Source organism: Girardinichthys multiradiatus, chromosome 1 (genome assembly GCF_021462225.1).
Source record: "Girardinichthys multiradiatus isolate DD_20200921_A chromosome 1, DD_fGirMul_XY1, whole genome shotgun sequence".
NCBI lineage: Eukaryota > Metazoa > Chordata > Actinopteri > Cyprinodontiformes > Goodeidae > Girardinichthys > Girardinichthys multiradiatus.
Window position 1 is genome coordinate 40830206 of NC_061794.1, and position 17623 is coordinate 40847828.

Genomic DNA, 17623 nt, shown 5'->3' on the forward strand with positions numbered 1-17623 from the left:
TCCTCTGGCACGTTAGATCCTGTTCATGACGCTAAAATTGTAGTGGAATTTTCTTATCAAAGTGGGAGAGAAATTTACTCATTAAAAGAGAAAATCCAGACTTTGTCTTTATAAGTTTTATTCAAAGGCATTCAGCGTTTGAAGACCCTGTCACTGAACTTAGTCAGTGAAGCAGAGACCTGATCAACATTTACACACAGTATTTAAAGAGTATGTGGGTGTTACCTCAACTTCAAACAGTTTCTGCTTTATGGCCATAGACCCTCCTTGGGTCAGAGGTAACAAAGTTATCTACGAGCAGACCATCTGCTCTTCCTGAGACATCACCCTAAAGAATGGGTTTTAATCATTAAACTTCTGATAATGGTTTTACAGACCAACTCCTCTAGGGTAACAAAACACAGAGGTCAGAGGGGAGAGAGGTAAGGGAAGTTCAGAGCATTAAAAAGAATTTTCCACAACACTTTCAATATACTTAAGTCCTGCTACTAAAACAAATTATCTTCTGGACAGTAGATGGTTAACAAATATATTAACAATGCTGCAGTGTAGAAGGGAAACAATTTCACTGATGGACATTTTATTTTAATCTGGAACCTAATTAGCCGATTTTCAAAAGCAAAACAAAAAAACAAAAAAAGTCACAAAAGGTTAACATAATCATGGAGATGATATTCCAAAAAGGTGATTTAAGGAAACTTCAAAAACACACAGAAAGTAAAGCATTTGGCACGTTTTGCATTCAGGCATATATGATGCCTTTTGTTAGACACCAACATCAGAACTGTTTAGTTTATAAACAGTTTTTTAAGACTAAGTGGTTCAATTCAGCAGCAGTATTTTTATTACATAAACTTTTAGTGAATAAAGTATTAAGAGAGCAGATTTTTCACTAGTTTAACATAATCTCTGTAATTGGCCTGTGTTACAAAGCAGCTTCCAATGCAAACATTCCAAATCAGTGCAGAGTTTAATGATGCCCAGAGAAGTAAAACAGGAAACAAGAAGTGGACATGGGCATCCTGTCAAAGCTGTAAATTGCTATTGGCTAATCAGACAAGCTGCTTGAATGGTCCTGAGTGCAGAGGCTGATTTCCAGAGGGGGAGTTTCAAGATTTCTGGGGGTAATCCTCTTCTGCTGACGACACTTTTACATGCAGGAGTTTTGAAGCAACAGGGCTGTGATGCTCACTAAAGAGAAAAGGAACAAAGAAAAGTAATCAAGTATCTTCTAGATAAAGTAGTACACCTGCACAGTAGACCTATAACTTAGGAAAACAATGTTCTGAATGAGTGAAGAAGTCTTCCAACAGGATAGGTGGCTGCCTAGGTTGATATGAAAGAGAGAAAGAAAAACGGAGCTGAAAGTTAAAAAGATATCCAAACAGCCGCAACATTAAAACCTCAATGAAAGCAAATGCTGATGAACTTTTTAAAATACATTTTTCTAATAGATCTTACTAGTATTTGTAAATTTTAGAAATACTAGTCCAATATTTTTCTGTTGCTTAGTCCAGGTAAGCGTTCTGATGCTGCTAGTTCACAAGTGGCTTAAAACAAGCTGTAGACATTTCCTGAATACGTATGTGTGTGGTGGACGTGTATACAGACGTATCCAGCTGCAGTTTACACCTCGCCAATCTCCATAAAACTATTGAGGGGATTTGCCTCACAATACTTTTAAGGCTGTTTTTTTACCCCTGTAGCTGGTGCACTATTTTCTACAACAGCTTTTCCTTCCACTTGACTTTCCACTTGCCTTGATACACTAAACAGCCAGCTTCTTTAGTAATGATATTTTGTAGCTCACCCTCTTTGTGGAGCATGTCGGTGACTGCCTGCTGGGCACCTGTCACTGCAGTTCTCCCCAGGATTGTGTAGACCATAATGTTTCAGTAATAAAATCCTTCTTTATTGATCTCGCACAACATTATACTTTTCTGAGAGACTTATAGTTTTCATTAGCTGGAAGATATAATCAAAAAAATCTAAACTAATCCAAATTAAAGTTAGGAGTACATCACGGTGTGGAATGAATCTTGATAATATGTGTTACGTTTTGAACCGATGTGGCTGATCTGTGCATTTACAAGACATTTGGTAGCAATAAAAGTTCTGCCAACAATGACATTGTGTTCTTTTTCATCATATCATCATGTATTTATTTAACACAAGTGTTCTTGGATAGTCATCTCCTTACCGAGAGTGCTATATCCTCGTCATCTTTTGCAGCCTCTTTGACAGTACTGCTTCCCCGAGCGCTGTAACCCATCCATGTGTGGTCAATACTGGTTATATGTATATATATATATATATATATATATATATATTTATGTTGGATGGGTGCGAGAACTTGTCATCAGTCATGTAAAAACTTTGTGCTGTAATGCACCTGCACTCTACTGTGTATCTCTGGTATGCAGTTTTCCCTGTGTGCTGTCCTCTCTCCTGTGTGTGAGAAAACCGTTATCTATTTCCCATGAGAACCAGCCTCCTTTCGGCCTCACACACACACCCTGTCTGAACTGTCTGTTGAACTGTGCATATACAGGTCCTTCTCAAAATATTAGCATATTGTGATAAAGTTCATTATTTTCCATAATGTCATGATGAAAATGTAACATTCATATATTTTAGATTCATTGCACACTAACTGAAATATTTCAGGTCTTTTATTGTCTTAATACGGATGATTTTGGCATACAGCTCATGAAAACCCAAAATTCCTATCTCACAAAATTAGCATATTTCATCCGACCAATAAAAGAAAAGTGTTTTTAATACAAAAAACGTCAACCTTCAAATAATCATGTACAGTTATGCACTCAATACTTGGTCGGGAATCCTTTTGCAGAAATGACTGCTTCAATGCAGCGTGGCATGGAGGCAATCAGCCTGTGGGACTGCTGAGGTCTTATGGAGGCCCAGGATGCTTCGATAGCGGCCTTTAGCTCATCCAGAGTGTTGGGTCTTGAGTCTCTCAACGTTCTCTTCACAATATCCCACAGATTCTCTATGGGGTTCAGGTCAGGAGAGTTGGCAGGCCAATTGAGCACAGTGATACCATGGTCAGTAAACCATTTACCAGTGGTTTTGGCACTGTGAGCAGGTGCCAGGTCGTGCTGAAAAATGAAATCTTCATCTCCATAAAGCTTTTCAGCAGATGGAAGCATGAAGTGCTCCAAAATCTCCTGATAGCTAGCTGCATTGACCCTGCCCTTGATAAAACACAGTGGACCAACACCAGCAGCTGACACGGCACCCCAGACCATCACTGACTGTGGGTACTTGACACTGGACTTCTGGCATTTTGGCATTTCCTTCTCCCCAGTCTTCCTCCAGACTCTGGCACCTTGATTTCCGAATGACATGCAGAATTTGCTTTCATCCGAAAAAAGTACTTTGGACCACTGAGCAACAGTCCAGTGCTGCTTCTCTGTAGCCCAGGTCAGGCACTTCTGCCGCTGTTTCTGGTTCAAAAGTGGGTTGACCTGGGGAACGCGGCACCTGTAGCCCATTTCCTGCACACGCCTGTGCACGGTGGCTCTGGATGTTTCTACTCCAGACTCAGTCCACTGCTTCCACAGGTCCCCCAAGGTCTGGAATCGGCCCTTCTCCACAATCTTCCTCAGGGTCCGGTCACCTCTTCTTGTTGTGCAGTGTTTTCTGCCACACTTTTTCCTTCCCACAGACTTCCCACTGAGGTGCCTTGATACAGCACTCTGGGAACAGCCTATTCGTTCAGAAATTTCTTTCTGTGTCTTACCCTCTTGCTTGAGGGTGTCAATAGTGGCCTTCTGGACAGCAGTCAGGTCGGCAGTCTTACCCATGATTGGGGTTTTGAGTGATGAACCAGGCTGGGAGTTTTAAAGGCCTCAGGAATCTTTTGCAGGTGTTTAGAGTTAACTCGTTGATTCAGATGATTAGGTTCATAGCTCGTTTAGAGACCCTTTTAATGATATGCTAATTTTGTGAGATAGGAATTTGGGGTTTTCATGAGCTGTATGCCAAAATCATCTGTGTTAAGACAATAAAAGACCTGAAATATTTCAGTTAGTGTGCAATGAATCTAAAATATATGAATGTTAAATTTTCATCATGACATTATGGAAAATAATGAACTTTATCACAATATGCTAATATTTTGAGAAGGACCAGTAAATAAAGAGATAGGGTGTCAAAACTTTGTAGTTGCACTGCAAAGTGGGCTACCCTTGTCACAAGTAAAACTGACTCTGACTGTATCGTTCTTGCCTCTGAGTTGACTAAATAATACCTAACATTATATATGACAAAGTAGACCAAGTAACAAGAGTTTAGCCTGCTGAGACCTCATGCAGCAGGCCTGTAACCTGAGGTCCAAACAGGGTAAACAGGTGTTACACCCACCACACACACTGTACTGCTCATCTAAAAACAATACCCCACAAACAATTGCCAACAATGCGGCCACCAACACACCCACAAAAACAACAATCACAGCTGTGTTACTTTTACATGAGGTTGAAAAGTATAACAAGTTTATTCATCCTAGCAGGACCAAATCAATCTCTGCAACTTTGTCCACAAAACATGGCTGTAACACAGCTGGAGAGTGTTGAGGCCTAGTTAAAGTTCAATTATGTCACACTAAATCATGTGAAAGTTTGACGTTTGACACACCCAAAACATAAAGATCCAATTGTTGTATTTGAATAAAAAAAAAAAACCCATCTGCAGTAAGGAAGTGAACACTAGATGTATTTACTGACAACGTGAAGCATTACACAGGTTATAACAGAAATGATGGCCTCCACAAGCAAATCCAACTAACAACCACCTGAAGTAGCTAAAAATCACTGTTCAGCTGAAAACTGATGATTTATAAAAACTCTTATCAAGTTAACTTTTAAAAATAACTGAGGTGGCTCTGTGACGTACAATCTTTTAAAATTACTTAAGGAGTGTGTGAATGTAAAAATATGGACACACACACAAGTTTCTATGCTAAAAATGTTTTGGCTATAATAATCACTTAGAGGATTAAGGCTAATAAATACTGCAGTTATGTGTTGTTGGTAATATGAAGGCTAATATTTTCTGAATCAAATGACATTTTATTTATGTCTTTCAATTTATAATTTATACATATAATTTAAGACAAAGCGTCAGCATGAATTAGTCACTGGTAGGTTAATTAGTTGAAGTTTGAACATAACAGAATTTGATGGTTTTATAAAAACCGTGTAAACCCTACAGGTACCTTTCAGCATTCCACCTCCTCCTGTCCTGCTGTCCTATAATTATCTAAATAAATGTACATCTCCATATATTGGAGTATCATCAAAAGTTGAAGTGAAACTTTTCTATAGATTTATTAAACACAGAGTGATATATTTAAAGCATTCTCAGAAAATTGCAATATTGCATAAAACTAATTTTAAAATGATTTTTAAAACAGAAATATTATGGCCATAGGATAGGTTATACCATTAGGGGTGAGATTTCTGACTGGACTGTTGTCCAGTAGGCAGTCAGACACACTCCACAAGGAAGGTAAGCCACATACGGTCATTACTAAGAAAGCTGGATGTTCTAAGTGCTGTAACATAAGAATGGAAAGTTGAGTGGAAGAAAAAGTCTTAACCACTGTCTTGCCCATTGAAGAATTTGGTTGAGATGTTAAGAGGGCATGAACTACACAGATGCCTCCAGGACATGGGTTACAACTGCAGCATTCCATGTGTTAAGCCACTCTTAAGCCAAAGATATCATCAGAAGGGTCTAACGTGTCTAGTCGAAAAATGACAGGACTTCTCAGTGGTCCAAAGCATTTCTTTCAAATGAAAGAAAATTTTGCATTTATTAAAGAAATCAAGCTCCCTACGTCTAGAGGAAGAGTGGAGAGATCAGAATCCGACCTGCTTAAGGTCCAGTGTGAAGTTTTCACAATCAGTGAATTTTGGGAACCATGTCTGCTGGTGTTAGTCCACTAAAGTCCAGGTACCAAGTCCAAAGTTTGTGAGGTCAAATCATGACATTTTAGAGCTCTTCCTGTACGCATCAACTGATGAGCTTTATAGAAAAGCTGATTTAATTTTCCTGCAGGACTTGGCAGAATGACCTGTTTTTATTTGATTCATAACATTTATCAAATTACAACATATAAATGCTCTGACTTCTTTAGATGTGTCTATGTATGATAATAGGAGTTTTGGGGATGGATGTACAGCTGCTGTGTAAACAAATAAAGCAAAGAAAATCCACACTAAAGAGTTAGGAGATTAAAATGTTAGACTCAGTGTTAAATGAGTTCAACAAGAATACTGATCAGAAAACATTTTCTGATTTGGGAGATGTCATAATTCAAAAAACAAAACAATCTCAGTAACAGGACTCATTCATTAATTATAGGTTCTTCTGTTTGAGCCTTAAAGAAAATTTCAATTATCTGTCTCTTATTGTCACATTGTTCTTCTGAGGTCACACTCATTTTGATTAGACTTCATATCATCTCTTTTTACTGTAAACACAATGCTCAATGATGAGGCTAACTTACCAATCAGAACAATAATCCCTGGTGAAAGCCCATTCCCGTTGTCTATGAAAGGCAAGACATAAGAACAGAGTCAAGAGAGAAAAGACCAATCAATATTTCATTTTTCATTTTTGATCTTAGGTATAGTTATAGTTAGTACTATATTTAACTGTGTGTTCTCTAAGAATATGTGCGACCAAAGTCAAATTCCTTGCTTATGTGCAGAAACCTGGCCAAAGAAGCTGATTCTGATTGTCAAAGCATCTCTAGTTCTGGAGATGTTCTGACCCAGTCATCGCAATATGGCCCTTGTCATACTGGTTTAAATCCTCAAGCCCATTTTTTCAGCTTCTAACATGTCAACTTTAAGGACAACATTCACTTGCTGCCTATTACTGTTTAACCCAACCCACTAACAGGTGCCATGATGATGAGATAGAGTCATTTACTTCACCTGTCAGTGGTCATAATGGTGCACCTTATCAGTGTCATTGGGTTTTTTTTACCCTTCAATTAGAGCAGCTACATTGCAGCTCCCACATTCACATCTCTCTCGTCTATATCAAATCTCAAAATAAGAGGTTGGGTTTTTTCACAAGGAACTTTTAAAAGTTAAGCTTTGTACCTGGGGTAGGAGTAGCAGTAGTCGTAGTAGGCATAGTTGGCCCACGGTCTTCTACAAAAACAAGGGCATCAATGTTAGTGTACACATAATTGCTGGCATTTCAAAAAATAAAACAATCTAGGCTTAATAGCCTGGAGTTCAACATTTGAAGCACCGACTAACCTAGCTTAAAACAAAAAACAACTCACAAAAGGTCTGAAATTCTCTTACCAAGTTCTTTCAAATAGGAAAAATCAAAACTCAAAATAAGAGGTTGGGTTTTTTCACAAGGAACGTTTAAAAGTTAAGCTCTGTACCTGGGGTAGGAGTAGCAGTAGCAGTAGTAGGAGGAGGAGTAGCAGCAGGAGGAGGAGGAGGAGGAGTAGTAGTAGTCGTGGTATTAGTTGTAGTAGTTGTAGTCGTAGTAGTAGGCATAGTTGGCTCAGGGTCTTCTACAAAAACAAGGGCATCAATGTCAGTGTACACATAATTGCTGGCATTTCAAAAAATAAAACAATCTAGGCTTAATAGCCTGGAGTTCAACATTTGAAGCACCGACTAACCTAGCTTAAAACAAAAAACAACTCACAAAAGGTCTGAAATTCTCTTACCAAGTTCTTTCAAATAGGAAAAAGTACTTCATGCAACAATCATACAATTCAGTAAAATTATCAAACCGACTCATCTTTGCCTAAATCAAACTTCAAATAAAGCTGTCAAAACTCATCTGTTCTGCTCTCCTGTTGACAGCAAATTTTAATCCATAAATATAAATTACCCAAGAAATAGAAGTTTTATATTTTCTACAAATATATGATTTTGAGCAGTTTTTCTTTAAACAACTGGCTCACCCGAAGCTCTAAAAATATCTGTACTTAATTATTACTAGTAACAAATATTTAACAAAGTTTAAAAATAAAATTCTGCTATATTTCTGTAATTCTTTTCTTTCAGTTATATATCGTATCATCGGTTTTTGTCGTATCATCAGACCTTCGGCCGCATGTTTTGGACACTCTGGTGAAGAGAGGGGCTGAGGTGTCCACTGATCATCACCTGGTGGTGAGTTGGATCCGTTGGAGGAGGAGAAAGCCAGACAAACGTGGCAGGCCCAAGCGCATAGTGAGGGTCTGCTGGGAACGTCTGGCGGAGCCCTTGGCCAGGGATGTATTCAACTCTCACCTCTGGGAGAGCTTTGACCAGATTCCGAGGGATGTTGGAGACATAGAGTCAGAGTGGACCATGTTCTCCGCATCTATTGTCGTTGCTGCCGCCTGTAGCTGCGGCCGTAAGGTCCGCGGTGCTTGTCGCAGCGGCAATCCCCGAACCCGGTGGTGGACACCGGGAGTAAGGGATGCTGTCAAGCTGAAGAAGGAGTCCTATCGGCTGTGGTTGGCTTGGGGGACTCCTGAGGCGGCTGACGGGTACCGTGAGGTCAAGAGTGCTGTGGCCCGGACGGCGGCAGAGGCAAAAATTTGGGCCTGGGAGGAGTTCGGTGAGTGCATGGTGAAGGACTACCGGTTGGCCTCGAAGCAATTCTGGCAAACCGTACGACGCTTCAGGAGGGGGAAGCAGTGCTTCGCCAACACTGTTTACAGTGGGGGTGGGAGGCTGCTGACCTCGACTGGGGACATTATCGGGCGGTGGAAGGAGTACTTCGAGGATCTCCTCAATCCTGCCATCACGCATTCCCTGGAGGAAACAAAGGCTGGGGACTCGGGGTTGGACTCTTTCATCACTCAAGCTAAAGTCACCGAGGTGGTTAAAAAGCTCTGCGGTGGCAGGGTTTCAGGGGCGGATGAGATCCGCCCTGAGTACCTCAAGTCTCTGGATATTGTGGAGCTGTCATGGTTGACTCGCATCTTCAACATTGCGTGGCGGTCGGGGACAGTGCCTCTGAACTGGCAGACTGGGGTGGTGGTCCCCCTTCATAAGAAGGGTGACCGGAGGGTGTGTTCCAACTACAGCCTCCCTGGTAAGGCCTACGCCAGGGTATTAGAGAGTAGAGTCCGGTCGGTAGTCGAACCTCGGCTTCAGGAGGAGCAGTGTGGTTTTCCTCCCAGTTCTATACCCTCTACAGGGTACTTGAGGGTTCATGGGAGATTGCCCAACCGGTCCACATGTGTTTTGTGGACCTGGAGAAAGCATTCGACTGTGTCCCTCATGATGCCCTGTGGGGGGTGCTCCAGGAGTATGGAATCGGGGGCCCTTTATTAGGGGCCATCCGGTCCCTGCACGAGCGGAGCAGGAGTTTGGTTCGCATTGCCGGCACTAAGTCGGACCTGTTCCCGGTGCATGTTGGGCTCTGGCAGGGCTGCCCTTTGTCACCGGTCCTGTTCATAACTTTTATGGACAGGATTTCTAGGCGCAGCCAAGGGCCGGAGGGGGTCTGGTTTGGGGACCAGAGGATTTCGTCTCTTCTTTTTGCAGATGACGTGGTCCTGCTGGCCCCCTCTAGCATCTATACCGGATGCCTCCTGGACGCCTTCCTCGGGAGGTGTTCCAGGCACGTCACCAGGAGGCCCAGGACACGCTGGAGGGACTATTTCTCTCGGCTGGCCTGGGAATGCCTTGGGCTCCCCCCGGAGGAGCTGTCTCAGGAGAGGGACGTCTGGGTGTCTCTGCTGAGTCTGCTGCCACCGCGACCCGGTCCCGGATAAAGCGGAAGACGACGAGTACGAGAATATTTTAAGTTTAAGGAATGACTTTTAGAATCTCTATTCAGATTCTAATAAGCATTATTTTATTAACCTTTTTTATGTACCCAAGTATTTTTAATGCTTGACTTACTTGTGCATTTTGGTAAGGGCGATGACCACTGACTGTTTAACAAGCACATCAGAGTAGAGGTTCCTTCAATCACATATCCAGGTTTACAGGAATATTTCACTGAAGCCCCGTATCTGTGTGGAGGCCGGGAGCCTTCAACAAATTCAGCATTTTCAATCACAGGATCTTTACATTCAACCCCTAAAGCAAATAGAAAGAAAAATATTATGGTAACTACAGTAATCAGTCATAATGATGGTATCAAATGTGAGAGTAAAAACAGGACAGCACTAACAGACACAGGTTGGAGGGGCAGGGTGGAATGTCCCATCTTCAGAGCAGGTTAATTCTCCTGATCCATTAAGAGTCACGTCTTTGTTGCAGGAGTACTGCACAACGTCTCTGTAACTATAGAACTCCTTTTCTGGACTAAATGTGCCGTTTACAATTCCTGCTGGTGTAACACACTGAACCGCTGCAAAAACAAAAATACGTTTTCTTTAGACTCAAAACATATTTCAGCTCATTTTCATTTCTAATACGATGAGAAAAACACAAAGATCACTGACCTTCACAAACTGGCAACCTGCCTATCCATCCATCGACGTCGCATCTGATTACTACTGACTGCCCAACTGAGATGTAACTAATTAGTTAGGGGGAAAGGAAAAGCAAATAAATGAATTTGCTAAATTAAAGTTACCAACACTCACAGAGAAGCACATAGAATGAACAGTCACTTTGATCTCACACCAAAACCATTCTTTAACCTCTCAGGTTTTAAAGGCATACATGTACATTGTCAGATTTCAGAGATAAATACATGTTTTACAGAGTATTTATTTAACAAAAACATTAAATGCTGCCAATTACTTACCACCATCAAGCGGATTGAGCATCAACTCAGTCGCTACACTTAATTAATCAACATTAGATGTTTTGACTGGAGATTTTTCTATAGCATTTAGGTGCATGTTAACACAATGACAAGGAGGAAAGATTTAAGCTATCATCTTAGTGGAGTTTGAAATCCATGATTGCGCAGTAAAACAGATTATCAGCAAATAGAAAACACCTAAAACATGTTAAGGTCAGACTGTACAAGCCTCAGAGCTCCTTCTCAGACTCCGATTCTTTGATGGTATAGTTATAAAGAAAAAAACTCTGAGGCAAAGTATTTTTGTAGGGATAAGACTTAAGAGCAATGGATGGCTTATTATCCTTTGTGCCATAATTGTTTAAAGAATACACAACATATCCAGACAAACAGAGCACATGAAATAACGAGGCCAGCAGTAAGAGCCTGATAGTTTGAACTTGTTTTACAGTCACCAATCTTTTACACTTTACAGTCATTGAATTAAAGTCAAACTTGTATACTAAGATATTTAAAAGATGAAATGTAGGACATTCTGTCTGACAGCTCAAGCTTAGAGGTATTCACTTAGAGCACAGAGCCTGATGTTGGCTCAAGAACCGACCTCCGACACAGCAAAAACTCCACAAGAAAGCAGCAGAAAAGTTAAAGAATCAAAGTGCTGCAATGACAAAGTCCAGACCACAACAGACTACTATACTGTGGCAAGACTATAAGAGATCTGAGCAAAAGCAATTATATCCTAATGTAAAATGAAAATTGCAAACTGAAGCCACCTTGTAGGACAGAAGTAAGTAAAACTTGCAACACAATCACTTAAGACTGAAACGATCATACAATGACAATGACTGAAAGGGTTATACGAGAGATTATTCTACAGAATGGTGAATCATGGATGTTTTTTCAGACTGGTTCGTTTTACATTTCGTTTAGAAACATGTATAGTAAAATTTTACTGCTTACAGATACAACAGGTACATTTTCTTAGCTGACTGTCAGAACAAAACAAGTTATAACTTTGCTACTAACCCTTGGTTACAAATGACCACAGCTGTATCACCAAACTCAGTCCCGTTCCTATACTCAATATAACCATTATTCACATCTTCAAGAGCGCCACAGTTCTTCCCTGGAACAAGAAAACTCAGGCAATTACACTCTTAAACTGCAACATTTTAAGAAAAATATTTAAAATGAATAAAGTAGTAAGTAAAACAAATCAGCACTTTTATGTTGGTCCAATATAATTTACTCAAGTGTTTGACTTTTGAGAATATGTCAATTTAAAATGGTCACTAAAATAGTTGTGATACTGCATGCTGTAGAATTGCAAGGCGTAATTAGACAATAATATTCACTCTCGCATCTCAGCTGCACAGGACTCCACACGCCAGCACTGCATGTGATCTTAGAAGATCCTCCAGCAGATGTGTAGCCGGGATTACAGGCAAAAGAAACAACGGTTCCATTTACAAATGTGTCCTGGTTAATGAAATCGTCCTTCAAACTCATGTTGGCTTCACCGACGGGTTTAGAACATGATTGAGCTGGAAAACATTTTTATAAATGGTGAAATTAGTAGAGAAAATGGACGTCAGGATTGAAAGCACTTTAATTACTGACAGGTTGCGCATGCTCAGTGTACCCGTTTGAACTCACCTTCAGCAGTGATGGCAAAGCCAAGAACGCTCAGTAGAAAAAGGGCAGTAATACCCATGGCAGGATCTGTTACAGTAACCCAATGACAACAGGCTCTTTCTGGAAAAAGAAACAAGCAAAGTAAACTGGAAAGAGGTCTAACTAAAAACGATTAGACAGCGTGGCTTGGAGGTACAACAACAACATTATTTGCAATTAGTTTCTGTCCATTTTTAAAAACTCTTATCTGTAACCTTAATTACTCTTTTATAGATTAAATCAAACAGATAAGTTTAATTACAATAGATTCGGACTTACCAAAATTAAACACCTCGCTGGCAAACACGAGTCAGTATTCTGATGGCAACTTCCTGTTGGTGTTGGTGTCTGTGTTACCAGGTGAGAAATGTAGGATTATCGTACTAGATACATACAATTATCGTATTTTGAGGGAAATTACCGTACACTCGTCATAATCAAAATAACAAGTCTGTTGATGTGTTGAATAGCGTCTAACAAGCACTCACAGCTTTGTGGCGTCAGTACGGAATAGATTTATCAACAGGTGCAGCCCCACACAGCGCCATAGAAAGAGAGAGAGTTACGACACTCCCATTGTCTTCTATAGGAAGAATGGAATCCGGAAGTCACGTGGGTCATGGACCTGCCGGCCCTGTCCCAAATCTCCAGAGTCGTCCTTAGCCCCGCCCCATTTGTGCCCCACATCCGCCCTTCGGCGAAGCCGCATCTAAGCGGACTTTGCCGAAGTATATTACCCATAATTCACTGCTGCAGTTTACGTTCTGAGCAAAAACCAATCACACCCATCAACGTAACCAGCCATCAAATCAGAATAATAAGAATTGCGTAAACTTTAGGCAGCAAGCCGACAAATATATTTTTTTACTGGTTTTCCAGGCTCAACATTGTAAGATACCACTGGGTTCAGGGTGAGTCTGGGCAGTCAGTAGCCCATAAAACTGAAGTTACCTTTCAAACAAACACTGGCGCAGCGAGAGTCTGTTGTATAAGCCTCCGTCACTTCCTGCACTTTCTTCTCCTCAAAACAATTGCTTGTTGCAGTTTTAAATAGTTGTTTTAGCAGCAGGACTGTGGAAACATCGCCGGTTCCCGCCCTTTTTGATGTTGCAGTTACGATGCAGAGGTGCAAGTCGATGACATAACCCCTACTGTCCCAATTCTCCAATTTGGCACGCTTGTAACCTGCGCACTTCAACCCTTACATGCACTTGTACAAAGTAAACACTTCATAGAGGGGCGTAGGGTGTAGTGTGGGAATTGGGACAGGGAGTAATAGTTCCAAACACCAGCAGCTCCCTTCGTTCTTTTCCCATGATTCATTGCGGGTCGAAGTGGTTTGGTCAGCGCCGTAGAAAGAGTCACGACACCCTTTGAACTTGCCGATAGGCGGTCACGTGGTTCATGTAGCTCTCAATAGTTCCAAACATCTCAGTGGTGTCACTCAGGTTGAACGGTTTCAGGCGCGACATCACGCAAAAAGCGACTTTTTTCACTCTTTCCTGTGACTTTTGGTAATTAAATAATAATGAACTGATTACTGGCTACTAAATCATAATTTGAAAAGCCTGACAGAAGTAACAATACCTATTATAAATGCTCTTTCTGATCTCCTCCGCATGCTAGCACATGCTAGCATGGGAATGCTATAACTATTCTGTGCCAGCAGTTAAGAGCTCTGATCAAACTTACCTTCGGATCTACAGGTCCTTCTCAAAATATTAGCATATTGTGATAAAGTTCATTATTTTCCATAATGTAATGATGAAAATTTAACATTCATATATTTTAGATTTATTGCACACTAACTGAAATATTTCAGGTCTTTTATTGTCTTAATACGGATGATTTTGGCATACAGCTCATGAAAACCCAAAATTCCTATCTCACAAAATTAGCATATTTCATCCGACCAATAAAAGAAAAGTGTTTTTAATACAAAAAACGTCAACCTTCAAATAATCATGTACAGTTATGCACTCAATACTTGGTCGGAATCCTTTTGCAGAAATGACTGCTTCAATGCGGCGTGGCATGGAGGCAATCAGCCTGTGGCACTGCTGAGGTCTTATGGAGACCCAGGATGCTTCGATAGCAGCCTTTAGCTCATCCAGAGTGTTGGGTCTTGAGTCTCTCAATGTTCTCTTCACAATATCCCACAGATTCTCTATGGGGTTCAGGTCAGGAGAGTTGGCAGGCCAATTGAGCACAGTGATACCATGGTCAGTAAACCATTTACCAGTGGTTTTGGCACTGTGAGCAGGTGCCAGGTCGTGCTGAAAAATGAAATCTTCATCTCCATAAAGCTTTTCAGCAGATGGAAGCATGAAGTGCTCCAAAATCTCCTGATAGCTAGCTGCATTGACCCTGCCCTTGATAAAACACAGTGGACCAACACCAGCAGCTGACACGGCACCCCAGACCATCACTGACTGTGGGTACTTGACACTGGACTTCTGGCATTTTGGCATTTCATTCTCCCCAGTCTTCCTCCAGACTCTGGCACCTTGATTTCTGAATGACATGCAGAATTTGCTTTCATCCGAAAAAAGTACTTTGGACCACTGAGCAACAGTCCAGTGCTGCTTCTCTGTAGCCCAGGTCTGGGGAATGCGGCACCTGTAGCCCATTTCCTGCACACGCCTGTGTACGGTGGCTCTGGATGTTTCTACTCCAGACTCAGTCCACTGCTTCCGCAGGTCCCCCAAGGTCTGGAATCGGCCCTTCTCCACAATCTTCCTCAGGGTCCGGTTACCTCTTCTTGTTGTGCAGCGTTTTCTGCCACACTTTTTCCTTCCCACTGAGGTGCCTTGATACAGCACTCTGGGAACAGCCTATTCGTTCAGAAATTTCTTTCTGTGTCTTACCCTCTTGCTTGAGGGTGTCAATAGTGGCCTTCTGGACAACAGTCAGGTCGGCAGTCTTACCCATGATTGGGGTTTTGAGTGATGAACCAGGCTGGGAGTTTTAAAGGCCTCAGGAATCTTTTGCAGGTGTTTAGAGTTAACTCGTTGATTCAGATGATTAGGTTCATAGCTCGTTTAGAGACCCTTTTAATGATATGCTAATTTTGTGAGATAGGAATTTTGGGTTTTCATGAGCTGTATGCCAAAATCATCCGTATTAAGACAATAAAAGACCTGAAATATTTCAGTTAGTGTGCAATGAATCTAAAATATATGAATGTTAAATTTTCATCATGACATTATGGAAAATAATGAACTCCTGTACATCCTATACTACGTGGAAAGATCTATTGCCTATGTATTTAAAAAAAAATATCCAAATATTACAGATGGAAAATGAACAGAATTACAATTTTATTTAAAGATTAAATAATTTTTAAAGGAATGAGGAAAATATGTAACTATGAAAATATGACTGAAGACCTAGGATGAATTCTTAATTTTTGTAGAAGACATAACTATACTATTTTTTGCTGTCATGTGAACTGAGTACTTGTATCTATAACAGAGTTGATTGTGCCTGTAGTCTGACAACTGTTGTAAAATTGTCATTTGTTGACTAAAATGTTCATTTAATTGAAAATGTAGTTAAAATCGTATTAGATGACAAAACAACTGAATTGTGCAAAAATAAATGACCAAACAATTTATTGTAAGATATGTAAAATGCAAAACTAGCTTTAATAAGTACTTGCACTACCATTTATACAGTTTATTAATTACATCTGCACCAATAAACTGTATCTGATCAAATCTGGACAAGGTAGAAATGTGCCCAAGTCCGAATGAGGGTTCATCGTCCTTGGCATCATTGGCAGCAGCTCCTTTTGAAGTCAGTCACCACATCTGCTGACCTCCCAGAAAACAATACAGAAACAGTTTAGAGGACTCAGAATCAATCAATATCATAGCTAGAAGGCAAAAAAAAGTTAATGTGTTCCTCTGTAGGTTCAGCAAGTTACCATGGTTGGGTGTGCTGCATTTGGATGCACCAATGGGTCAGAGAAAGGAATCCGTATGTATGGCTTCCCAAAAGATCCTGAAAGAAGGAACAAATGGTTGGTTCAAGTCAGTAGAAGCAACCTCACCATCACCAGAGGTCACAACAACAGGAAACTATGTGCTGTAAGTTCAATCTGCACACTGCACTGGAAAATGCACAAGGGCCTAATGAAATGTGCAAGAAACTAAAAAAATAAATCACTTTACAGGCACACTTTGAAAAAGGACAGTTTTTGAGGGCACAGTCAGGCCAAGTGAGACTGAGGGCTGATGCCGTTCAAACCCTTTTTCTTCATCGCCCAGAACCAAAGAGGAGGAAGGATCCTGCAATGAGAAGTCCAGCAGAACTTCCACTGCATGTTGATCCACTGACCAGTGATCACACATATAGTTCTAAAGTAAACTTTGGTACGAACCATGTTAAATAATACGTCTCAAATTTTTTACCTAATCTTTATGCTAACAGTGCCATTATAATTTCAGAGATGAAGGAAGGAAGAAACAGAAATGAGGCAAGTGAGATGAGGGAAAGTGAAGGGGAAAAAGAAGATGAAATTGTAGCCTCAGAGGACCGGGACATGCCAGGAACTGATGAGCCAGGGTCAACAGGGCAAGAAGTATGCATCAACAGGGAATACAATCAGGAAACCGAGGTGAAAGAGCTGAGGGAGGAATTAGAAAACCAAAAAATTCACATAAGAACAATAGAACTTCACAGACAGAAGAAAATTAATGCAGTCCTACAAAAGAAAAAATTAACAATGGAAAAGAACTTTGGCAGCATTTTCACAAAAGATCAAATGAAAGCTATTGGCATGAAGAGTAAGAGAGGCATTAGATGGAGCAAAAACACATTAAAAAAAGCCATACAACTTTGCTTTTCTGTGGGCTCAACAGGCTACAGGCTTCTTCAGGACATGAGTCTCCCTCTCCCTGACATCAGAACCCGGCAAAGAAGATTGCAACACATTAAGCTGGAACCAGGTGTGCTAGGAGAAGTTTTCAACATGCTCCAACTAAAGGTTGACAGTTTAACAGAGATGGAAAGAGAATGTATACTTACTCTAGATGAAATGGCAATCACCCCTAGTGTGGAGCTGCACCTAGGAACAGGGAAGCTGTTTGGGGATGTGACGCTGCCTGGTCACACAGGAGCTGCAACACATGCATGTGTTTTTATGTTGGCAGGAAGTACAACAAGATGGAAGCAA

General features: G+C 40.8%; 1 protein-coding gene across 6 annotated transcripts; it reads right to left on the minus strand.

Moving 5' to 3' along the window:
* Window positions 1-563: 563 nt before the first annotated feature.
* On the minus strand, window positions 564-13061 carry LOC124870515 (membrane cofactor protein-like). Of its 6 annotated transcripts, XM_047369290.1 has the most exons (13): window positions 12933-13061; window positions 12724-12792; window positions 12427-12525; window positions 12126-12314; window positions 11797-11896; window positions 10460-10536; window positions 10186-10365; window positions 9912-10091; window positions 7439-7573; window positions 7143-7193; window positions 6539-6580; window positions 2201-2261; window positions 564-1191 (listed from the first exon to the last, which is right to left on the minus strand). In XM_047369290.1, exons 3-12 carry the CDS (start codon window positions 12482-12484, stop codon window positions 2209-2211), a joined length of 1065 nt encoding a protein of 354 aa, XP_047225246.1. In that variant the 5' UTR covers window positions 12485-12525; window positions 12724-12792; window positions 12933-13061; the 3' UTR covers window positions 564-1191; window positions 2201-2208. The 6 variants fall into 6 exon arrangements, with proteins under 6 accessions (XP_047225246.1, XP_047225504.1, XP_047225395.1 ...); XM_047369548.1 differs by lacking the exon at window positions 7439-7573; XM_047369439.1 differs by lacking the exon at window positions 7143-7193 and having other exon boundaries at window positions 12933-13059.
* Window positions 13062-17623: the final 4562 nt, after the last annotated feature.